The sequence below is a fragment of the Miniopterus schreibersii genome, assembly GCF_964146895.1.
Source record: "Miniopterus schreibersii genome assembly, chromosome: 2".
Classification (NCBI taxonomy): domain Eukaryota; kingdom Metazoa; phylum Chordata; class Mammalia; order Chiroptera; family Miniopteridae; genus Miniopterus; species Miniopterus schreibersii.
Window position 1 is genome coordinate 127,299,839 of NC_138102.1, and position 26,539 is coordinate 127,326,377.

At 40.3% G+C, this 26,539-nt stretch overlaps 1 protein-coding gene across 2 annotated transcripts in view; it reads left to right on the plus strand.

The window, feature by feature from the left end:
• Positions 1-9,581: 9,581 nt before the first annotated feature.
• PTPRR (protein tyrosine phosphatase receptor type R) overlaps positions 9,582-26,539 on the plus strand; it is a 223,209-nt gene continuing 206,251 nt past the window's right edge. The window contains exon 1 of one of the 2 annotated variants that reach the window (XM_081128448.1): positions 9,582-9,896. In XM_081128448.1, the coding sequence (XP_080984574.1) occupies positions 9,839-9,896 (58 nt within the window). In that variant the 5' untranslated portion in view covers positions 9,582-9,838. The remainder of the gene's footprint in view (positions 9,897-26,539) is intronic. The other variant, XM_081128449.1, reaches the window with a different exon arrangement.

Genomic DNA, 26,539 nt, shown 5'->3' on the forward strand with positions numbered 1-26,539 from the left:
GAAAACCAGGAAAGAACCCCATAAGAGGGAGCACAAAAAGGAGGGAGCCCAAATTATGTGTATAAACTCTGCCCCCAAATCTGGCTAACGTCCAAATCATGGATGGGCAGGAACAGACGCCAGCAAAGGAGAGTGGACCTAATTCTATGTGATGAACCTGCAAAAGGCTCTGATAACCCTTGAGGCACACACGCATTGAACAGGCTCAAAACAGCGAAGCAAAGGCTTTCAGAATTGAGCTACAATTTATACCACCACCCAGCACAGACAATTCCTTGAGCAGCGAATACACGAGACAGAACCAAAGCAGCTTAGCAAAGGCTTCGACAACCGAACTGACATCGGAACCACCGCCAGCACCGGAAGGCAATCCAGGACTTGGAGTCTGCCCTGAATCTAACATGAACCTTAAATTACCCAGAGAATTTTAATAGAACTCAGAAGCTTTAGAGCATAGATTCAAAATGTCCAGGATAAAATCTGAATTAACTCTCTATGCCAAGAACCAGGAAAATGTCTAATACTCATGTGTGGGAAAATTGGTGCTCATAGATTTCTGCTGAGAATGCAAATTGTTACCAACACTACATAGAGCAATCTAGTGATCTGAGATTAAGGTAAAGGTGGTTATAGCCTATGAGTGAGCGCTTTAACTTTTATGTCTGTACCTTGTAGAAACTATAGTAAATATATTTGGAAAACATGTGCAAATATGTATTAAAATAATTGTAATTAGGGGAAAAGTGGAAACAATTTAGCTTTATGGGATATAATGACAGTAAATTTTAAAATACAAAGTTACTGCATAGTTTATGGATACTCACAAAAAGGTTTAAAGATATGATTAGAAATGATAAACTACAAATTGTGATAGTCATTACATTTAAGGAGGAGGGAATAGGGTAAGAGTATAAGGTTTTTTGTTTGATTATTTGTATTTATTTATTTATTTATTTTTAAAATATGTCTTTATTGACTTCAGAGATAGGAAGGGAGAGGGAGAGAGGAAACATCAATGAGAGTCATTGATCGGCTGCCTCCTGCACAGCCCCGACTGAGGATCAAGGCCACAACCCAGGCATGTGCCCCGACGGGGTATCGAACCTCGATCTCCTGGATCCTAGGTCGATGTTCAACCACTGAGCCACACCGGCCAGGCTGATTATTTGTTTTTAAATAAACAGACCAGAAGCAAAGAAAAAATAATTTTTGTAGAGAAAGGAAATACCGCAATTACTTATGACTCCTAGTTATACAATGTGTTATAGAGCCCTTTCTTACCCAATGGTGTTTTTTGTGATAAGCTCAGTTTTAACCCACTGAGTTACCCATGGATAATGGAAAAAGGGAACAGACACTCTCCCTCATCCCCCCTGCTTTCAGCCATCATTCTCAGGACAGCCTGGAACCGACCGGCAGGTACGCGTTTAGGTTCTCCCTAATTTGCGGTGGCTGAGCTACGACTCAGAATCCCTGCTGTCCCATTTCTGACACCTGGTTTGACACCTCGGAATGTCTTCTCTTCTGGGGCAATGGTTTCGCCAGCGCTAGAGCTGCCATGATAGCAGTGCTGGAGCTTTCGCTCTCCCATGCAGGTTTCAAACGCTTTAGGGCGTGAGCATTGCTTGACTGTCTTTTCTCGCTCTTCTAAAGCAGTTCATGCTAATTGAGGATGAGCTCTACAAACCAAGAAGTCAAAAATAGAATGTTATAGTGTCATGCTATGCAACAATTGAAAATAACGACATGGAAATATGCTCTCACAATACTATTAGGTAAAGAAAGAGTTTTCAAACCCATAGTGTGATCCCAGTGACATTAAAAATTATGTTAAAGTTAACAATAATTATAAGTACATGCATGTACAGACACTTATATCCCCAGGATGGGAGTAGAGGGAACTAGATTTTTCAAAATTAACCATGTTTATAGCCAGTTAATGGAATCCATGGGCACTTTTTTCTTTCTTTCTGTATTGTCTATTGTGCAACGGATGTTTTTATTTTTGTAATTTAGAATGTTCAGCTTCTGACTGAAGGCAATTAATTTAGATAAAAGAACACATCAGAAATATGAAGAGAAAAAAAAGCCCACTTCCTAGAAATAGTGCGGGAATGTTGAAGGGCAATCTAATTATGTTTATGGCTGATTCAAAAATAGTTAAATTTAATTTTATTTCCAAATTTGTAATTGAATTTGGTTTTGAAATGAGTGCATTTTCCAGCCTTTGTGATTATCACTTTTGACACAAACCTAATATAAAATATGATTTCCATTTTAGTTCTGCAGTCAAAATCCAGGCGCGAGTGCTTCTTTTCTTTTCTAGAGTATTTCTAAGACTAGAGGATCCAAAAGATTTCTTTGCAAGAGCGATGATTTATACTCTCTGTTTGTATTAACAACAAAGTAGTATTTTGGTGGGCACTGATCACGTGGCATTAAGTAAGAAAGACATTTTATTAAAATATAAAGTGAGTTTACCTTCTATTCTGTCCCCAAATAACAAATAATCAAAATTATTTGCTTAAGCTATTCTAAGGAACAGGAAACTTGTGAAATCTTTATTCTGCAGCATTTGAACAATATGTAACCCAAGTATTTTGATGCCATTTGCCAAGCAGGAGGTTGAGAACACAAAAATGCTTGCTACTGGGGTATTTTTCCTCAGTCTTTTCTTGCTTAGATTTCTCATCTATAATACATTGGGTTGACTTTAGTTGATAATTTAATAGAGGGGCAGTTCACAAAGTTTTTTTTCTAAGTTTCTTAAGATGAATAAAATATCAAATTATGTGCTCACATTTATTTTACACCAAAAACCCCCATGAAATTAAGAGTGGAATTCTGAGTAGCATACCAGCTGGCCTTGGGTAGCTACAATCTGAGTCTGTGAACTGCACAGTTGTGTTGTTATAACTTGAAATGAGTGCAACTTGAATTAACAAAAAGCTTTGGTGGAGAATTATTCAGTTAGTCTAGTTTGGCATTTTTTTCAACTGCATTTCTATGTACATGCTTAGTATATTTAAAGGAGTGCTGGAATTTTTTTCTGACTGCAGTTTTCCCGATTGGTTAAGATATCTATGGAATCATGAGAGCCTGTGCAGTAGCTGTTCTCTTTTTCTGGATAGTTTTTTAGCCAGGAATCGGCTTTGATAACTTCTCCACTAACTTCAAGTCTCTGCTCAATGCTTGCCTTCTCCATATGGCTTAGCCTAAAGACCTTAATTAATTCTGCAAACTCCTTATACCCACGTTTTCTCCCTAGTCCCATTCCCCTAATTTCCCTTACTTTTATCTACTTCTTCATTTTCCCATAGGAGTTGTTAACTTCCACCAACTACATAACTTACTTATTTCTTATATTTACTGTTAAATGTATGTTTCTTCCTCTGAGAACGCAAGCTCCTTGAGGGTAAAAATCTTTGCCTATTTTATTCAATACTAAATCCCAAGTACTAAAAATACTTCCTGGCTCATCATATATAAATATTTGCCTAATAATTTGAAATCAAATGATATATTAATGAAATATCAGCAGATTATTCCATTGTTTTTGGAATCTATGTAATATAACATACCCTAGGGTAATTTGACTTCGAATAATATTTCCTGACATATTCACTGAACAAAGACACTACTGTGACCCCAGCACACACAGATTCTGTCATAGGCAGGTTGCTGCTTAGGTATTTGAATATATCAGTGGTCGTGTTATAGCCAGTGGTCATTTTTAGTAAGATTTCTTTCTATGTTGTAGAGGTACAGGTCTTTCACAAAGGAGTATTTTCACCTAATCATGTTTCTCAACTCCAAAACACAGACTGATAAACTATGCCCTCCCGATTGTAGAAATACAGCTGCAAGAATGAGTGAAAGAAGGAAATATAAGATAGAAGCATTGAGCCATGACTTTTCATTTCAAACAGTGAGCAGTCAGAGAGGCATAAAGGCCCATATTTGGAAGATGTTCTTTTACAGCATCTTATAGTTATGTGAGAAATTAAAGTAACAGAAATGGAGTGAGATCAACTGATCTAATCAAGCCACAGATACACTCCCAGGATATTCTTAGTGTCTCGGGCTGTTGAGTGAATGAGTTGTGCCAAAGTGGCCTCATTCAAGGAAATCTAAAAGAATGACCAAGCACTGCGGAAAACGTACCTGCCTGCCTTCAACTAGCTGGCCCGAGCCGTAAGAGAGGGCCCTCACATCCGTGTGCCGCTCGGGTGATGGGCGGCGGAAGTGCAGGCTGGTTAATGTCTTGGGACGGACGAGCGCTAATGCAGGGAGTCAGCGGCCTGTACATCTATTACCGACATCGTGGATGGACCTGAGCTTTCCCGAGCCAGAGGAGATGACAGCACGGTACGCAGCTCCGAGGAGTTTGCACTGCATTTTGAATAAAATTTTAATGATGGACTGATAGCAGAATCTATAGATACCCACACACAGCCTCTGTCTTTGATATTTTGTATTTGGCTAGGACTGCGTATTTCACAGATGTATAGAAAAATATATATCTTATTTGGGTACCTAACTTTTTTTTCTTAGAATACATATTGCTGTCCCTGGCCAGGCGGCTCAGTTGCATCATTCCAATACACCAAGGTTGTGGGTTTGATCCCCGGTCAGGGCACAAACAAGAAGCAACCAATGAATGCATAAATAAGTGGACGACAAATCCATGTCCCTCTCTCCCTCTCTCTCTCCCTTTCTCCCTGACCCCCCTTCCCTCTCTCAAATCAATAGATAAAAAAGAATTTTAAAAAAATACATATTGCTATATTTGTGTATGTTTGTATCAAACACTTCAAACAGATAAATTTTAACAAAAGTAGAGCTGTGTTAAGTTGTAAACTTTGTCATTAACCATCTTGAAGTCTATTTCTTGGGTTAAAAACACATTCTCCATTTAAGTCTTTGAAGTAAGTCCTTCCACAAATCAGAGAGGCTGTGCAACACAGTGATTGACAGCTTAGTGTTAAGTGGAGTCACCAGTCTGAGTTCTGATGCCAGCTTCACCAGTTGCCAGCTGCATGACCATGGGCAAATTACTAGCCTCGTCACCACTCTCTTCCTCCATCATAAAAGGAAAATAATTCCTCACAGAGCTCTTTATATTTTATAAATTCTAGAGCTTTTCCTCCTTATTCTTAGTGTCCTTTGTCATTTCACTGTTTCCTTCCATTTATGCTCATACCAAAGGGTAGATTATTCTTCCTTGTTATGGCTGGAAAAATGCTTTAAAAAGTAATGATGAATCCACATAGCTATACATGGTATCTTCACCTATGAATTTCCAATTTCTTTTTTTATTCTGAAATATTTCATTATAAAATGGTTTAATTCACATCAATTCTTTTACTTTGTAAAAATAAATTATTACTCTTTTCCCCTCTTACACATAGATATTGTTGAGACAAAAAGAAACCAACTTTGGGATTGATAAAGTAGCTCCAGAAAGGATAGGACAGGGTAAGCACTACACAAATCTCAACAAGGCGTTGGCCACTGTCACCTATTGTTTTTATACATGGTTGGAAGGCCTTTGAATCCATTTCACTATTTCATGTCTCTTCCACTGGCCCACACAGTTCCATGGCCTCTCTCATCAGGTAGGGCTATTCAAAGCTACTTACCCAGCCAGGCTCCGCTCATTTACTGTCCACCAGCAGCTTCTTGCCTGCTATCCATCCTCACCTCTGCCCCCACACTCCATGGAAGAGATGATTTCCTCTATTCTGCTCTATTTTGTTTTAAGCATTCTTCTAACATGATTCTTCCAAGCATGATTTTACTTGCTCTCTTTGTTCACAAGGTGCCAGATCCTAGAGTCCACGGCCATAAGCAAGGTCCCATCCTCTTGGATACAATCTCCTGTGGATGTTTCTCACCACAGAGCTTTACTGCCAGATCTTGGGTCAGTATCTCCTGTCCTGGTCCTGACCTAGTTCTAGGGAGCCAGCTACAACTGATAATATGCATATTTATTATATGAGTATTATGAAGATTTGATACTTGATATCAAATGTGTATTCTAACTCTACCAACTTACCTTTTGATTACTTACTACGTGATTTTGAGCAAGTTGATTCTCTGTGCCTCAGTTGTCTCATCTCTAAAATGAGATCATGATAGTGCCTCCTTGTAAGGATATTATAAAGTTTAAATTAGACATCCATGTGCTTAGAGCAGAACCTGGCACATAGGAAGCACTCAGTCAATATTTGTTCCCATATTTAAATAATAATAGAAATAAATAGAAAACTATAACAGTCAACAGATCCAATTTCTTTATTTAAAGTGTCCTAAGAAAGGATGGCCAACATGAATAACATTCCTCCATTTATAGACAAGTTAATGTGGAGGCTCCTAATAGTTGAATTTGGCTTGAGGCTCTCTCCTGTAGAAATTCTCCCTGAATCTCACCTCATGAGAGAGAGGTTACACATCTGCTGGGAAGGAAAAGTCCATATGATATGAATTTTTTATTTATCTTTCAAAATGTAAATGATTTCCTTTAGGCCACAGCTCTGTAGGCCAGTACAAATTTGCATAGCTCTCTCATATTAATTTCCATGCTTCTCTGAATTTGAACTAACTTTTCTAAACCCTAGTTTTACCATGCTGAACTACTTAAGCCCTACATTTAGTCAAATTAGTGTTTTAACCAAGCTTCTTCTCTGTAACACAAATCACCTTCACTCATATTAGATTATAATGTCAAGGAAAAGCAACATCTATGGACCCACAGGGAATATTTCTCAAACGTTAAGGGGTTGACTTTTTCACTAATCAGCTAATTCATTTTTTGTCCTTTGACTTCACATGTCATGAGGTCAAATCCATTGGAAGCATATTAGATTGACTCACCAAAGAATATGAACTTTTCTTGCTCCTTTATCTTTTTTCATGTAAATTAATAATGAATGTCCAGTTACCAAAATTACAGCTCACTCCAGGTTATTTTTACCATGCTGAACTATTTAAGCCCTACATTTAGTCAAATTAGAAACTGGAAAATTTTGCTGTTAAGGAGATTTTCAGGCACAGTTAATAATTCAGCTAACCTGCACACCTGGGCAAAATAAATAGCTTACTGACTGCTTGTTGGCTAAGTCACTGCCAATTATATTATTTGAAACTTTAAAAGTACTGTCCCCCCCACAAATTTTGGAATTACCTGTAGGAAAGCAAGGTGTTCAGGGTGCTGCTGCATTTCATTACTATATGTGCATTTCCTCCTTAAAGTCTGGGAATTTGTTTTTTTAAGAAGGAAGAAAATAAGTGAAGCACACCCATTACTATGGTTATTTCCCTCCAACTCCAAACCCTGCAAAAATTCTACCACCAAATGTTAGAAGAGAAGGGATTCTGCTCTAAGCTTTAAGCACAACTAAATAAATTACCTCAAATATCTGTTTCATAGGAATTCCAAAGAGCCAGGTTAATGGTCAGTATTGAACTTTACCAACTAATTACTTTTAATTTATTCTTTTGAGCACCTGTTTTGTGAGGGGCACTGTTCTGATCAGTTGGATACATAAGTGAACACAACCGTCAAATATCTCTGCCCTTGAAGATGGGATTCCACTGTAGAAAGTGGGGTGGGGCAGGGCAGGGAAACAGACAATAGGGTACATTTAATAAGAAGTTCTTCTGGTATGTTAGAAAGTGATATATTCTATGGGAAAAGGAGATTAGGAGAATGTGAATTCAGAGTAGGGGAAGAGATTGCAGTTTAGGATGGTTTGGGGTGAAATGGTAGTGCCACAGAAATGGAGCATGACATACCCAAGTGAGGACGTGAAGGAGCGGGGAGAAGAAACCTGCACATCTGTTTTCAGCAAGGAAGACCTGGCTAGGTATTAAAGATACACCTCATTCTCTCCTTCTCCCACCCATCCAAGGGCAGTTCCCGGCCTCTTCTCTCAGTGTTGGAGTGAAATAAATTATAAAAAGATATGCCCCAGGCTTTCAGATCCTATGAGATCCTGCCTAATTTAAGCTCTTGTGAGCAGTATATTTCCCATTAGCTGTCCCAATTCACAGTGGGTGGAAGAAGAAAGCATTGAGTGGGATATGCAGTTCGGTTCAATAAGCACTTATTAGTACCTTTTATTTGCCTAGAACAGCTTTGTTCGATTTAAGTGAGAGAAAGATGCAGAGGTTCTTATGATGCCTTTAGCTGTGTTGGAAGACAAACCACAGATAAATGAATATGTGTAAAAATATATAAGGCAACGCTGAGCCAATGTTGTGTATACACTCATGTGTGAAAGAGAAGCATCACTGTAACCTGGACTTATGCCGGAGCTTTTTGGAAAAGTGAGACAAAGTTAGACCTTGGTAAGCTTGAGTGTGGTGATGATGCAAGTGGAGGCCACTGGGGGAGGGGCAACAGCATCCCATGAAGACACAGAGGCAGAGAGCTCCTCGGATAAAGTCGAGAAGCCTGGCCAGGGACTTCAGGATTAGGAGTGATTAGCCAACAGACTAACACAAGGATCTCCACGCTGCAAAGTCTTAGATGGGGGAGGGGTGACACCTATACAGACAGACTGTTGCAGTGAGAGGCAGAGCGGGACCGGAGGAGCCCGGTGACAGAAGTGATTCTGTTACCTATCACCTTAGAAAGAAAAATGGAGACTAAAGGTATCTCCAAAAAACAAAAAGGTGCTTTCGTTTCTTCAATTACATGGATATATCCTACTCGTCTAAAAGTATGGCCTTACTTTTTTCCCTATCATTATAGTTATAGACTTTGAACTTCAGTCAGGAGAAAGTTTAAAGACAGGGATTAAACAGGTGTGTGTGTTTTTAAATCCTTACCCAAGGTTATTTTTCCATTAATTTTTTGTTGTTGAAAGTGTGTGTGTGTGTGGGGGGGGGGCGGGTAGAGAGAGAAAGAGAAACATCGGACACGTGGATCCCGCATGCCCTACCGAGGCAGGTGCCCTGGACCAGGAATCGAACCCTCGAGTCTTCAGCGCAGGGGCCCCGACGTTCTAACCACTGAGCCACACCGGCCAGGGAATGAGCTGCAGCGGAAAGAGGTACAAAAATGGAAAGCTGTTAGCACGAGGCACCCCCAGGAGACCCATTTACGCTTCCCCAGGCCCCCAGGGTGCTCGGCTGCAGAAGGCGCCTCCACTCTAGTCCAGGAGGCACCCCGGAGGCTGGTCACCTGCGCCCCGTGAAGGTCAGCTCCCCGCAGTGCGCCCTGCCCCGCGTAAACCCAGACTTGGGGAAGGAGCAGGGTGGCTCCTGAGGGCGCCACTTTCCTCCTGGGCTCTCTCCTCTGGTTCCCCTGGGTCACGCCCTCATCTAGACCCACCCCCCCGCGCCCCCGCCAGGTTTTGGGCAACCCCCCCCAACCACGGCTGGCTCGCAGCGGCCGCTAAGACCCGGAGACGCGGAATTTCATTTCGAAGCCCCGGGGCGCGGGGCCAGCGCCGGGCATGCTCAGTAGCCGCCGCGCGTCTGGCTGCTGCTCGCGCTGCGCGGGCCGAGCCGCTCCGGGGCGGGCGCGGGAGTCCCCCCGCCCTCTCCGCCGCCGCGGCCGCTGCGGGGCTTCCAGAGGGCGGAGCACGCGCCGTGCGGGAGCGCCCGGGCCCCGCGCCGCCCCGCCCCGCTCGCAGCCGCCCCCGACGCCGCTCCCTCGCCGGTCTCTTAAGGAGGCGCAGCCCGGCGGCTCTCTGCGGGCGCCGCGCGCCCAGGACCCGCGGATGAATCTCGGCGCCCGGGCGCCCTGCGGCGGCGGCTCTTTCTGACACCACTTTTCCTGAAGTGGGGTCGCGGCGGAGTTTCGCCTCCGCCTCGCAGGGCAGACACCATGCGGGGGGCGCTGGGCTTCCCGGCGCTGTGCCTGCTCCTCGGTCTGCGCGCCGCAGGTAAGGGGCTGCGGGCGGGCGGGGCGGGGCGGAGCTGCGGCGAGACGGGGAGGGAACGGCACCGGCGCACGGACTCTAGGCAGAGCCTGCCTCGCGGGAAAGCCGGAGCGCGGCCCCGCAGGACGGCGCCGGCGGGGAAGGGGCCCGGCAGCCGTGCACCTGTTGGAAGGCTGGGGCCCAAAACTTAAGCGAAAATCAGCCCTGGGTTTTTCCTGACCCCGTACGAGTCGTGGTGAACATTTGCAGCGTGGTACAGGTTGGCTGCTCCTTCCCCTCCCCTCCGCCCAGACTCCCCGACCCCGCTTCCCGGCTGTGCGCTGGCCCGCCCGCGTTTTCGGGAGGCAGACGAGCCATCCTGCTCGAGTCACCGTTTCTACTGCAGCGGCTCCGTCAGTCAGGTCTCCGGGTGTAGCGGGAGCTCGGGGACACGCTGGCTGTAACCTGGCGGACCACATCTCCGCTCCCAAGATCCAAAGACGGGTTCGCGTTAAGGATGCCGCCCCGGGCTCCTCTGGCCCCTGCTCTTGTCGCTCGAATGTTCTAAACCAATAAGAGGAAGGAAAGGTTTAAAATAGGAACCTGTCTTCTCTTTCAGCATCATGGTCAGCGTCCTAGGGCACTGAACAAAAATCCAATCACAGTTTCGAAGCTGACAACCCCGGGGTAGGCACTGTCCCTGGGAAGGAATTGATGAGATCTAGCCAAGAGTCACAGTGAGACTGCTCCTAAATATAAACACATTTGATATCAGAACCAATATCAGGTTTCCTATGAAAGCAAAGCTTAGGAAGTACCTGGTGAAATCATATGCAATGGCCCTGCTCTTTTGGATAGATGCAGCTTCTATGTAATGCAAGGTCTTGCTGGACTGACTCCTTTATCACCTTTGCACGCACGTGAGCCAAAATAGAATATGGCAGAGGGATTTTAGAAATCCTACTGCGACAGCAGTTGTCCATGCAGTAGTCCTGTAGCGACCAAGGACTAGGTGTTTTCCCTGAGTTTGCTTGTCATCCAATCACACATGCATTCATTCTTTCAGCTAACATTTATTGAGTATGTACTATGTTCCATGGGTAATGAATAAAAATAATGGTTGTGAAATTACAATTCTTATGGTATCTTTTAAAAAGAGTGGGTGAGTCTTTTTCTATGTGCAATAATGAGAGTGAAATATGGTACTTTCTTATTTCTAGCTAATGCTATTTTAGTGTATTGTGAATCTCTGGAACAAGCAATGTATAGGAACATTAAGGCTCTAATTAGGTACACATGTTAATTGTTATGATGTTATATTGTGGAAAATTAAATAGTTCTTTGGCACCTTTTGAAAACTAGAAATAGCTACGACTTGGTCATTAAATTATTTGCAAACAGCTGTAGTGAATCCTTTTATTACCACATGCAGTTCTTTAATGTTGAAATATGGGATGAAAATATATACATTGGGTTGAGTTTTATTTATATTAATGTTTAATGATAACACTAATACAAACATTCACTACCAGAAAAAGCGCCTCAATTCTTACCAAGTTTAGAAATGAATTAGCTGATCTATCAAAAATATCAGTGTGGTTATTTTTTTTAAACTAATGTATAAACAATTCTAAAGATCACATTTAATATATCTTGAGTAATTATACCATAAAAGTTATAAATAAACTTAAAAGTAAGGAGGTGGAAAACATTTCTGCATTTATTATAGATGAGCATTTGGGATAATGTAAATAGAGGACTTTTGTTCATCAAAAGAGATATCTGAAAGTCTGTAGCACTAGATTCTACCTGGAGCTCAGCCAAAGGGTGTATTACCAAAGACAAACCAATCCATCTCTATTTTGACTTCTCAATTTGAAAAAGAAAAAAGATTTTTCAACCAATTTGAATTTAATAAGGCAGTGTATTGAAGGGCTATTTTTTTTTCAGGTTTCAGTTGCAAGATGCTATATAGAAATTAATTATATTCATATTTAATATGGTTCTTTCGATAGGTGTTTTTTACAGCAGATTGCAAGTTTAATATTGTAGTTGTCTTGCCAGTCTCATTTTCAATGCATTTTAATTTTAAACAGCAATTTGTGGGTCACAAGCTGTCATCAGATTAAAATCCATCACAGTTCTCTAATAACATTGTTAGGACTTTTCATTAGAACTGAAACAAACACAGATTTCCTATTCTAAGCCACTATAGATGTAGGTAATAAGAAAGTGAGTGGGTGGGAGCACAGAGATCAAGAAGTCCCTGATTCCTATACTTGTTGAATGTCTGAGTTTGTTGCTTTTGCAGAAGGCTCTCCTCTCAGGATGCAAGTGGGCTTTATAAAGAAGAAAATGAATGCTATATATTCAGGCCCCTTTGACTGAAAGCTAATTGATCCATTTGGGGTATGCCCAGGATACCAGCAACTACTTTATGCTGGCGGAACTGATGACATATTAGAACCCTTTAGGGATGGGAAAAATTGGCTGACAGGATGCGAGTGCTCTTCACAGCTATACTAGGAACTGTTGACTTCAATATAGTCATTCTCCTAATGATAAGGTAGCAAATTATTTTCAATTTGAGCACCATCTCTAATTATTTGGTCATGATTATCTGAGTCATTATGTAAAAATAAAGTTGTATTTAGATTCTGACCCTCCCTGAGTTCTGATTGACTCAATAGGGCTATGTATTGTGGTCTATTTGTAATGTCCATGGGAACAGAAAGGGGATATGAAGTACAGTGCTGTGTAGTTATCATCTCTGGGTAAGATAATCCTAACAAATTACTGAACATGGAGCTTGTTTGAGAACCTGGTCTCAACTCTATCCATGGAGCTGATTTTCATAGAAACCCTGAACAAGAAGAGTTATATTTGCTGTCCACCCAACTGCTTACTATACAGGTGAGAAAACTAAGATCCAGTCAATGGTAGATAGTAAATTATTTATTTTAAATAGTAAAACGCTAGTTAACAGCATAGTCAGGATGAAAACCCAGGTTTCTAGTCCTGTGACTGCATATTTACACAATCATACACTGGTTCTGGTAGGTGGGGCCACCACTGAGTTAGTGGTGACAAATTATGTTTCCTTAACCGTCTCATTCTTTACTATTTCCGTGAACCAGTGTAATACATAAACTTCAGTTGAAAAGACCACTTCAAGATTATTCAAACAGTATGAGATCCTTCTTCTTTACAGCTGCATAGTATTCCATGGTGTAAATGTCCCACAGCTTTTTTTTGTTTTGTTTTGTAAAATATTACAGATGTCCCTTTTCCTCCCCAAGGCCCCTTTCCACCCCATCCCATCCCCCTCCCCAGTCCCTCTCCCCACCATTGTCCGTGTCCTTGGGTTGTGCATATATGCATATAAATTCTTTGGTTACTCTCTCCCCCTCCACCCATCTGCCCTCCTCCATCCCTCTGACATTCGTCAGTCTGATCCATGCTTCCATGTCATTGAATCTATTCTGTTCATCAGTTTATTAAGTTCTTTAGATTCCACATGTAAGTGAAATTATGTGATGTTTGTCTTTCTCTGCCTGATTTATTTTGCTTAGCATAATTTTCCCCAGGTCCATCCATACTGTCCCAAAGGGTACAAAATCCTTCTTCTTCTTTACAGCTGCGTAGTATTCCATGGTGTAAATGTCCCACAGCTTTTTTATCCACTCATCCACTGATGGGCACTTGGGCTGTTTCCAGATCTTAGCTATTGTAAACTGTGCAGCTATGAACATAGGGGTGCATATATTCTTTCTGATTAGTGTTTCAGGTTTCTTAAGATATATTCCTAGAAGTGGGAATCACTGGGTCAAAAGGCAGCTCCATTTTTAATTTTTTGAGGAATCTCCATACTGTTTTCCATAGTGGTTGCCCCAGTCTGCATTCCCACCAGCAGTGTACTAGGGTTCCCCTTTCTCCACACCCTCGCCTGCACAAGTTGTTTGTTGATTTGTTGATGGCAGCCATCCTGACAGGTGTGAAGTGATACCTCATTGTAGTTTTAATTTGCGTCTCTCTGATGATTGGTGACATTGAGCATTTTCCCATATGTCTCTTGGCCATCCGTATGTCCTCTTTGGAGAAGTGTCTATTCAGGTCCTTTGCCCATTTCTTAATTGGGTTGTTTGTCTTCCTCTTGCTAGTAGTATGAGTTCTTTGTACACTTTGGAAATTAGCCCCTTATCAGATACATCCTTGGCAAATATGTTCTCCCAGACCGTGGGGTTCCTTTGTATTTTGAGGCTGATTTCTTTTGCTGTGCAGAAGCTTTTTAGTTTGATGTAGTCCATACCGTTTGGGACAGTATGGAGGGACCTGGAGGATATTATGCTAAGTGAAATAAGCCAGGCAGAGAAAGACAAACATCACACAATCTCACTTATATGTGGAATCTAAAGAACTTAATAAACTGATGAACAGAAATGATTCAATGACATGGAAGCATGGATCAGACTTACGGATCTCAGAGGGATGGAGGGGGGTGGGGGGTGGAGGGGGAGAAATTAACCAAAGAACTTATATGCGTATATTCATAACTCAAGGTCATGGACAGTGGTTTGGAGAGGAACTGGGGAGGGGGCTGGGGCAGAGTGGAATGGGTCAATGGGGAGAAAAGGGGACATCTGTAATATTTTAAACAAAACTTAAAAAAAAAAAAGAATATTCATGGTGGCGACTAAAAGCTACCCCAATAATATGGATCCACAGATAGCTTATTTTCTTCAGTGTTTTTTCTCTTTCTTTGCCCAAAGAATTATGTTCTGTTTCAGGAGATGATATTTATTTGGTAGTATTTTCATTGCAAAGGTGTGAAGTTCTTGTGATATCTTAAAAATTCCCATGTGAAAGCTTTATTTTCTCTAGTGAATGTTTTGCTTAAAAAAAAAAAACAGGCAACTGATTTGAGCGCATTACTTCTCCTCTAGCTCTGGAAAAGGTTCTTTGACACCTCATTGTTCTCACTGTCAGCATTTCTGGATGGCACAGAGACGGCCTTCAATGTATCTCTTGAAGATGCGCTCCATTCTCAGAGGTGCAGTCAGTTTCTCTTGTCTTTGAGAAGGAAGGGTCTCTGATGGGATAAAGAATCAGAGAGGTCATTTGTACAAGCATCACTGTCAAACAAAGGGTAGGTTGATAGAAAAATGATACGTTATTCTTAAGATTAAGCTGTCTTTTCTCAATGAAGAGTCCCTTAAAATTCCAGAATCAGTTTTTTCTGTTCAAAATCACTCAACACAGTCCTTATAATGGCCCAAGTCCTACTATAATCTCTCTCCCCATTATCTCTCTATCATCTCTCACTACTCTCCTCTTTTTTCTTACTCTTCTGCCACACTGGTCTCCTTTTTGTTTCAAGATGCCAGGCACTTGCCTACTTCATATGTTTTGCTTTTTTCTTTGCCTGAAACACTCTTTCTCCAGGTATCTCCATGGGTTAATCCTTCAATTTTAGTTTTTATTCAAATGTTACTCTCAGCGAGGCCCTACTGACTACCCTATTTAATATTTCACCCCCTAAAAAAATCCCAATATCTTTTCCCTACTATGTCTTTTTTCCTACAGACATCTTTTACCACATACCATCCCCAATATTTTATGTACTTGTTTTGTTTATTGTGATTCTTCCTCTACCCATTAAAATATAAACTTCTTGAAGGCATAGATATTTGTCTATTTTGTTTACTACTGCATCTATTGCAGATCCTGTCCAGCCTAACATCTGGGAGCAGAGCCTGGCATAAAAGCTACTAAAGATTAAATAAATACACTGAATAAATAAAAACAACAGTGATATTTCTGGTCTCCTCTTTTTGCATTTAATTTCTTCTTGGCACCCATGCGAGACATTTAAGCCACTTCCAGAATGAACTTCAACAGAACTCATTTATCCAAAACTCAGGTTGTTCCCCAGGAGCCTGCATGCCCTCAAACAGACTACTATCTCAAACAGACTTCACTACTATTGTGAACTGAAGGGCAGCAGGGCTGGGCTTGCAAGAGACCACAACTATCCATCAACTCAGCGGCAAAGTCCTTCGAATCTGATTGGCAGATTCACAGCCCAAATGCCTTGCCGATTAGCTATATTTTCACTTCTCATTAAAATGCCTTGTAATGTAAGAATGGCTATAGCGATATGAAAGGATTCCTAAAGCTAACTGACAGAGTTTAAGGCACTAGGACAAACCTGTCTGCGTCTTTGGCATTTAAGGCATATGTATATGTACATTGGAGATCATACATTCCTAGCACCATGGAATTGTATCCTCTGTTGGAGACCACACACTGACAGGCATCTTGTAAGAATTCTGGGATGCATTATCCACATTCAGCATCTCTTCTTTGTTTCCCATCTGCTTCTTTACCAACTCCAGTCTTCATCCTGTCATCCTACTTTTGAGCATAAGGAAGGTGACTAGCTATCATCTTCTTCTTACCAATAAATATTTAGTGTTTATCTAATTTGGTCTCTTTCTAAGTTTTGAAAATTCCCCTCTCTGATTTCCATGCATAACCACTACTTCCTAGCATTTCCTGCATTACTCACTGGCCATTCCTCAGTTTCTACTCTTAGGCCTGCCTCTGAGTATTATTTAATGGTTAGTGCTCTCTAGAATTTATGTGTCCTTGGTCTTTTCTTCTTTTTTCTCTATACAGTCTTCTTGCATGATAATATTCAGACCTACAGACCAAAGATTCCTAAACCGTATTTCCATCTCAGATATTCTCCTGAACTCCAGCTCTATCATTAGAGTTACCCAGGAGTCATTGGATAGCCCACAAGCTTCCGTTAATACTCAGCACTTCCTATCACAATCGCGCTTATTTCCATGTTTCCTATCATTGTGAGTAACACCAGGATGGCCCCAAATTACTCATTGTGTTCCCTTCCTTTGCTGCTTTCATTCAAAAGGTCACCAAGTCTTCTCCACTCTCATGCCCACATCACTGCCTTGGGCTGGGTCCTTGTTTCTCGTATAGCATCTTACAATGACCTACTATGAGATCCATCCTTCATAATAATGTCAGAGGTAAAGCTCTAAAAAGCATACTATTTTAGGTCATATTCTCTTTTTGTAAAGAGTTTTAATACAGCTGTTTCCTTTTCTCTTAGCATAAAACCCAAACTCATTAGCGAGGGGGAGAGAGAGACATCAATGTGAGAAAGAAACACTGATCAGTTGCCTCTTATACCACATGCCCCAACTGGGGATCGAACCCTCAACCTGGGTATGTGTCCTGACCAGGAATCGAATGGGCCAGCTACCTTCTGGTGCACGGGATGGCACTCAACCAACCGAGCCACACCGGCCACAGCATATTCCTCTATTAATGTACTTAACCTGAATATTGAAGCTTTTTGAGGACAGTAACAGAATTGTAGCTTTTATCTTCACATACCCATTCCCTAGAACTGTGCTTGTTACCTAGTGTACCATCAGTAAATGTTCAATGAATGAATAAATGTATTCAAGACGTATTTGGCAAAATAAGTTATGATAAATTATTTTACATTGATAAAGAGATTATATCTCATTTTCATGACCGCAGAGAGTAGAATTGACTTTACTACTGCTTCTTTGACCCAGTTTACATTTACTGATTACAAAGAAGTGGAAATGGGACAAAAAAGCTTTCATTTGGACCTCATCTCTAAGATAAGTCCCTGTTCCATGGGAACCACTCTAGCTGTAGTAGAGCTGTGTGTTGAACTCCTCCTAGATAGATATTCCTACATGATTTTCCACTATTACTTCAGGATGCAAATGAGATAAATGTTCTTATTTTAAAGAGATTAAGGAATTAGATAAGGTATGTAACACGCTGCCTGTATATTAAGGAGTAGACCCAGAACTCCTAACCCTGATTATTGGTTATTATCTATCCTGTAATAGCAACCATGAGCCACTTACACATTCAAAATCAGGTGGAGTGTAAGGCAGTGGGTTCAATAAATCAAGACCAAAAATAATCCAGCCCTCCCTTGCCCCCCCTAAACAAAACCCAAACCATTACAGAAAGTTTCTCAGCATTTGGGTGGTTGTATACATTTTCTTTCTCTTTATTATGTATAGACAAAGTTTTTCTAGAACCATAAAGTTTTTGGATCCCGCACATTTTTTCTTATGTGAGATATGCTTACACCTGAAGAATGGAGAGTGGTTTATGAGTTATAAAAAGTCACTTTTATGAGATTATGGGATCACACATCAAAAGCCCATTTATTGCCATTAGTCGTAACAGTAACATGGGTGTTATGTTTTATGGAAAGTTTTTTGTTAAACCTTTTAAAAGTTGTTTGTAAAGTCAAATTCAAAAGATAGAGAAATCCGTTTTTCCCTTTTAAAGGAGATTTTGGCCTATGAGTGCATTCTTCATCTTCAAAGCACTTACAAGTGCTGACACACTTAGCGTAGCATTGATATTTCCCAACAAAAGATTTTAATAGCTTTGAAGAAAAATATTTAATGGTAAAATATTATTTTAGGATCAAATTTTCTAATGCTTATTCACCAAATACTGTGACTTATATGTGTCATTGTTGTGATTGTATTGTGACAGAAAAACAATTAACAAGCACATTGTGAATATTAACACTTTCCATTTTAATAATTTTTACTCATAATGTCTATCTCGACTTCCCTCATAATCAGATCTCATTCAATTTCAATTCATTAAGATGTTGATATGCACTAAAATTGCAGCCACGTGCACCAATAACAAGGCAAAACTAATTGTTTACATGAAGCAGCAGTCTAGACAATATATTTTAATTGCACTGAAATAAATACCACGTTCAGTGGACACTAGTTTCCCAAATCTTTTTCCCAATGCCTTACCTAAAAGGTCAATCTAAACATGATATCTAGCATCATATCTTCAGCAAATCTCTATTTAAATGAATGTGAAATACAAATTTTGGGGGAGTTTACCTGGCGGCCAGTGAAAATATATACATAAGTATGCTTACATAAATACCATAAATCTGAAATATCTAGTTCCCATTGTACTGCCTTGCTTGGCAGGTAGTCCAGACTCATCGTAGGAGCCACCTCCCTAATTATTCTCTCTAAGGACCCGCAGAGTGTGAGAGGTACAAGCATATGACCAGGGCTGCAGCTCATAGCTCCCCAGCCTCCTGTAGGATTGCGGCTCTGCCAGTGCTTCTCCTCTGCTGACCATGACTTTCTCCTGCTCATTTGCAGTCCATGGAGCTTCTGGACCATTGGCCTCCAGGTTCACATGGAAGGCTGCATGTGGTTCTGTGAACACTGGGGAAGCAGGGCTGTTTGAATGTAAAGGGAGGGGCATGGAGATGGGAAGAACCTATATTGGGCATGGTCAAAGGCAGCCTCAACCTGTTCATGGAACTACTAATCACTTCCCAATATCAAGGCCCAGCTTCCTAGCTGCATCTGGTTGGCCAAGATGCAGCATTCTTCTGGAATGCTGATTTTATCTCAGGTGACCTATTATGTATAGCTCCAGTCTGGCTCTCTTGAAGACCTCAGGTCCATCAGAAAACCAAAATTTGATTGTAGAAACATTTCCATGGTGCTGCTTTCCTCTATGCAAATCCAAGTTCACAGTCAGACAGCTGTTTCAGTGCCTCTAAATAGTCCCCATCAGTTAAGAAGTTCCCTAGGGGAATTCTCATGGGCATGGCTCTTGGTGTCCCTGGACACCTCTGTTTCTCCAGAGCATCAGGAATTCCCATCAGGTGTCCACTGGTTACTTCTGAGTGATTTGTGTCCTCAAACTGGAAATGCCTGATATTTAGAGTGCTTAAGTTATAAATATTATCATGCTGTTTGTAACTCTAAGTCTGAGCATTAACTGAAGCTATGAAAATACAATAAAAGGATCTCCTCTCAAGATAAACACTGACTTTCATAGAGAGGAGACAAACAGATTTCATTCTAAGAAGGGAAATACAAATAAGTGTTTCCTAAATCCCTGGGATGGTTTCAACTCTATACCAGGTGCTTGTATAAGATAATCATTTCACACTTTAGGATAGAAAGTATGTTATGAAACGGCATGCTTGTACTTTGGAAACAGCAAAAATATACTCTAACTCATTAGCATAGTAAAGAGCAAACAATCAAAAACAACCACCACAAAAAACTTAGGCTCTATAATCTGACTACTTGGGTTTGAATCCCAACTCTGCTATTTACAGTTTAAATTATCTGTGCCTCCCTTTTCTTATCTTAAAAAGAAATCACTCTAAAGCCTTCTATTGTAAAAAGTGCCTGGTACAAAAATCGAATTGGCATGCCTCAAGTTTTTAAAATACTAGTAGAATCTTTGCCTTATAAATTTAAAAATGTTCAGGCAAAATTAGCAAGTTTATATTGGAGAGAATAAATTCTGTTTTCCAAACTGAGGTATATAAGAGAATAAAATCCCATAACCTTTAGAGACCCTGCAGCCCTTCATCGCTTAGTCTCAGGGCTTGGATAGGATTTGTAGTATCATCACTCCTGCTGTCCGATTCTACAAGCTGTCTGAATTCACAACATCCAATGGGCCCAAATCTCCCCCTTCGGATGCTGAACTCTCTCCAGGTCCACATACACCTTGAAAGCTATGTGTTGCCTGGTCTGCATACTCCAGTGTGAAGAGCCTGTCCGCGTACCTTTGGGGTGTGTGGCAGGGAGGGGTGTGCTTCATGAAATCAGGGTTCCTACGCCTGCATTCTGGGAATCAGGCCTACTTCCTCCCTAGAGTTAAGTTCTGCTGAGTCAGGATAAGTTCCCAGGGGTGAAGGGTCCATGCCTCCAGTCTAAGCCTGTCCTGTGTGTGCCTGAAGCAAAAGCTCTGGTCCCCCAAACTTCACCCTGCAGCACCAGCTCCCATTGCTGGCAGCCCCCCCACCCCCGGCCCAGGCCCAGGCCCTGATGTCTTGAAGTTCACCCTCTGGAGCTGTGTGCTTAGGCTGCTCTTCTCAACTAGCTGCATTTTAGAAAAGATGTGACAAACTGATCTGCTCCAGAGAAGTAGCTATTAACTGCATGGTCCTTCCCTAGCAGATGCTCATTTTGCCAAGGAATTATGAGTATATTGCCTTAGCCCAGTGGCAATTTCAAATGATGGATGAAGGGACTAGAGCAGGATGGAGCAGAAGTGTTGACCTGAAGGGCCTACCAAGTACCCCTTAGTTTTTAAACACAGGCCAGAGACCAGGGCAGGAATCTCTTCAAGTAGCCTCTGGGGACCTCCTTCCTCACCCTCCTGCTCTGATATCTGGAAGTTTATATTTCTGTAGTATCATTACTGTAGCAATATTTTCATTTTTTTGTATGTTATAATGTTCATTTTGCTATGTTTTAATATAATTCCTAATCTACTTATGAGAATTAATCGTAAAGCCAACACTTCCTTTTCTTTGTTTTGCAATTAGAGCCCAGCCATTTGGAGAACTCTACTATAAAAAATGGAAATGAGTTATAATCTCTATAGCTATTTGTAAATAATAGTGTTTAGCTGTTTGCATAACAATGACTGATGTCTAGAAATTAGATTGAACAAATGTGCTGCTTCACTACTCAGTAAGTGCACACAGAACTCAATTCCTGCGATTTCTGCAGAAGTTAGCATTTTTCAGCTTTCTTGCCCTATGATCATTTTTCTCCATTTCATATTTCCCCAGAGGGCATATCTTGATGAAGGTCTTCTCTTAATGGCCGTGTAGAGTTTAAGAGACACTAGCATTTACTCCTGTCAACTTCTCCTCCAAGCATCCTTCAACTCAGTGCTTCAGGAACTGGGGGCAGCTGACAGCTTCTGTCTGCGCCGACATCTCACTTCCTCCAGCGGTCTGAGGCCAGTGGTCTTAACCCCACTTCCTTTTCATGACTTATGTCTAGTCACATTGTCCCACAGGATGCTGTCCGAACTGTATTATGTTCCATTCTGGAATATATAGCTATCAAATGAAAAATAAGTCCATTAAAGCTGGGCAAAAATCAGGAAACATGAAACCCTTTCATTGTAATTTTACCACCAGCACATAGCACACAGTGGATTTCTCCTGTCAATTCTGTGGCTCCCAGATAGTTTTCCACTGTGCTGCTCAACTTTCAGTGGGAGAGATAAATTGGAAGAAGTAAGGGACACTTAGAATCATCCCACTGGGCTGGAAGTGGGAGTAGGAACCATTTTTCTGATGGAGTATTTGGGAAATGTGGAGTGTTAATAAGAAAGAACATGCAGGAAAAGTTTACAAGATGCCTTAATTAAAACCATTCCTTATTCCTGTAGGGTTTAAGTCCTCTCCTATGTAGAGGAAAATAGAGCCAGCTCTGTAAAAATAGACTAATTACTTTGGTGTTGATTTTTTTATTTTTATTGTAGATATACTAGACACATCACTGGCCAAACATGTGATAGTATTAGAAAATGACACAGCAGCTCCTCATGGGATTATGTTTTCACACCTAGTGACCAGTGCATAAACTAGATTTTAGGAAAAACACTCCTCGAAGAAGGTCTTTGAATATAAGTCTTTTTGAGGAGGACTATGATGGTTTACAATTTTTGTAAGTTCAATCATTGTTATCTTGTAGACACTCATTTTATTTTATTATTTTTAACTTATATGACAAAATAGCTGGTTTGAAGATGAATTTTTTTTTGTCAAATTGCTTGGTTGGTGTCAGAGTACAAAGCAAAACAAATGTGTGCACTTATAAGTACACGCATATACATTTGCACATAACTAAAGGACACAAACTGAATTTTATAAAACTGGATTTATATATAGACAAAGCCATAATGGAATTCTTCAAAAACACTGATGTACTTTGCTGCTATGATTAGTAGGAGTCAGCAAGCTATATATACTTGGGAGGTTATGCTAACAGACATCCCTTGATACATCTTATAGTGTACGTCTGGAAGATTCTGTGTTATTGCTGTGGGTATTTTAACTGGAGATTAGTTACCTCTTGGGTTAGCAATACCAAAAGATACAGAAAAAGTAGAAGAATAGTTTTAATATTAGCCTCCTTACATCCAAGGATATCGCTGCTGGAAATCCCTGCTCCTGGAAGTTCCCAAAGGGTCTTTTATTGTACTTATGAAAAAACTTACCTTTTTAGAAAAAAATTGGCACCATGTGAAACCTAAGTGAATTGAGGCTTCTTTTTTACTGAAGAGCATTTCTAATTTAGTCGTAGATATATAAGAGTAACCTTCGTTTTCTGATGAAAAAAGCTAAGGTTCAGCGATGAAGAAGAGAACTGTTCAAGTTCACATCCATGAGAGGAGACCTGTGGGTGAGGCAATTTAAATAATCTAGGTCCCTTACCTCTTAATTCATTGCTTTTTTGAAAAGTATGTTTCTTTAATTTTGCAATACTATTAATAGGCATTTTCTATATAAACTTTCATTGGTACTTCTGTGTATTTTTAACTTTTCCTGAGAGGCATTTACAAATCAAATGAGAGCCTCATCATTTCTGATGTAGAAATTACCAAGGGTTATCCATTTATGTCTCTTTTCTAGAGAAGAAATTGTTGGCAATACTTTAAAAAAAAAAAGATTGCCCCTTTACAAAATGATCAAAGAACAAAGTTGCCTTTTTGACTGTTCACTTTTCAGGCCTTTATAAACTACTGTTTCATATTTTTGTTCTTTTCACATGTTATTGAATCTGATTTAAACACTTGTAATACAAGGATTTATTCTGAGAGTGTGTATACCACACTATTCTACCTTGTATATCCAGGAATTACCAAAAGTGAATTTGAAATAATGAATCACAATGTACTTCAACTTAACATTGCAATTTCATACACTTCTTTTCCTTTGTTAAAGATCTCTTTAGAGATTATCAAGGTCATATCCAGATTGAAATTTCAACTGTGGAATTTTGTGACCACCAGAACTGGTTATTCTCATGTAAATGTTGCTTCTATGATAAAGGCAATTTTATTTCAAATGAAGATGAGTATATTTGACAAACTACTTACTAAACATTTTGAGAGACACTTTGTCCCCAACAGGTGGAGAAAATTGTCATTGAGCTCTTAATTAAGATGAGGAATGCTACTTCTCATCTCATATCAACTTTGTTCCTTGATTTTTATAAGAACAGTTTCAATTTTCCTCCATTCTCCTGTACCCCCCACCCCGCATCTTTCTTCCTTGTCTTCTCTCTCTTATGATATGACTTCATCCCCTCCTACACAGAGAAAATAGAAGACACCAGAAGATAACTTGTTCAGCTTCTATCACCAAAACCATTAACATCCCTGATCTCCTCCCTTCCTCCATATTGATGCAGGACCTGCAGGGGTCCCAGCCCCCCAAGGTCCACAACCAACTGTGTGTTCTTAGTTTGGGCCGGAAAGAATTCAAATGAGAGCCAATATAAAGTTCAAAGTGAAAGTGTGTTTATCAGTGAAGAAGTGAGACAAAGTCGACACAGAGAGAACAGCCCCTCCCTAGTAGTATTTACTTCTTTTATTGAGGCTCATTTAATCTAGGGGTAGGGCATTCAATAAAGGTGAGGAATATTCAGGACTTTTCTATGGGAGAAGGGCAGAGACTTCTCAGAAGGGCTCTGTGGGCCCTTTTGTGACCTTTTATGGGCTTTCTGTTTTATATATATTACAATGAGCGTATAATGAGGCTAGGGATCACCGTAAGGTAAAATTGGTTGCCATGCTGGATTTGGCTGGTCTCTGCGGATTCTAAGCTGTAAATCCATTGGGGATGAGGGAGTGATAAACTTACAGAAAATAGTTTCAGTGTGTGTGTGTGTGGGGGGGGGGGAGCTAGAATTAATTAGATTGAGGAGTGAGTGGGAAGTAAAGGAGAAAACATGAACAACTCTTGCAGCAAGTTGGGTGTGATGAGAGAGTGACAGTGTTATCAGGAAGGGAAGGGAAGGTTGAGAGATTTGGTTCTTTGTTTCAAGATAGGAGAGATTAGAGTACATTTAATAAATAAAAGGAAGGAGTCAGCTGAGAAGGAGTGGTTGAAAATAAAGGAGAGAGCAAGTGGAATAATCATTTGATTGAGCTCCCCTAGAACAGAGGAGGTGGGATCGAGAGGACAGGCAGGAAAATGAGCCTTGGATTGGAGATTAAAAGGATATTTAGCCTCCATGTCTTTGTGTGTTTTTCTTTTTTTTTATGATTGATTTCTAGTTTCATACCTTTACTGTCAGAGAAGATGCTTGATATGATTTCAATCTTCTTAAATTTATTGAGATTTGTTTTATGTCCTAACATGTGGTCTATCCTATAAAATGTTCAATGTACACTTAAAAAGAATGAATATTCTGCTGCTTTGGAGTGAAATGCTGTGAAAATATCAATTAAGTCTATTTGATCGAGTATATTATTTACTGCCACTGTTTTCTTGTTGATTTTCTGTCGGGAAGATCTATCCATTGATGTTAATGGGGTGTTAAAATCCCCTACCATGACTGTATTACTTTCTGTCTCTCCTTTTGTGTCCATTAATATTTGCTTTACATATATAGGTGCTCCTATGTTGGATGCGTAAATGTTTACAAAGGTTATAGCCTCTTGTTGGATTGCTCCCTTTATCATTATGTAGTGTCCTACTTTGTCTCTTCTTATGGCCCTTGTTTTGAAGTCTATTTTGTCAAATATAAGTATTGCTGCCCCAACTTTTTATTCATTTCCATTTGCATGAAATATCTTTTTCAATCCATTTACTTTTAGTCTGTGTGTATCTTTCATTTTGTAAATGAAATGGCCTCTTGTAGATAGCATATATATATATATGGGTCTTGTTTTCTTACCCATTTAGCTATCCTGTGTCTTTTGATTGGAGCAAATACAGCATTTACATTTAAAGTGATTATTGATAGGTACGTATTTATTGCGATTTTATTCTTTTAAGTATGTTCCTCTGTTCCTCCTCATCAGCCTCCTCCTCCTCCTTCCTCCCCCTTCTTCTTCTTAAAGCAGACCCTTTAACATTTCTTGTAATACTGGCTTGGTGGTAACAAACTCCTTTAGCTTTTTCTTGTCTGGGAACTCTTTATTTCTCCTTCAATTTTAAATGCTCGCCTTGCTGGGTAAAGTAGTCTTGCTTATATGTTCTTACTTTTCATCACTTTGAATATTTAATGGCAGTCCCTTCTGGCTTGAAATATTTCTGTTGAGAAATCAAGTGACAGTCTTATTTGAGCTCCCTCGCAGGTTACTGTCTTTCTTTTGCTGCTTTTAAGATTCTCTCTTTACCTTTAATCTTTTGCATTGTAATTATGATATGTCTTGGTGTGGGCCTCTTTAGGTTCACCTTGTTTGTGAATCTCTGTGCTTCCTGGACTTGTGTGTCTTTTTCCTTTACCTGGTTAGGGAAGTTTTGGGTCATTATTTCTTCAAATAGATTGTTGATCCTTTACCCTCTTTCTTCTCCCTCTGGTACCTCTATGATGAAGATGTTGTTATGCTTCATGTTGTCCCAAAGGTCCCTTAAATTATTATTTTAAATTCTTTTTGCTTTTTGCTTCTCTGATTGACTGCTGTGGTTTTTTTACTTTGTCTTCCAAAATGCTGATTCAATCCTCTGCTTCATCCAATCTACTGTTTATTCTTTCCAGTGTATTCTTCATTTCAGATGTTGTATTCATTTCCAACTGGTCTTCTTTTATGAT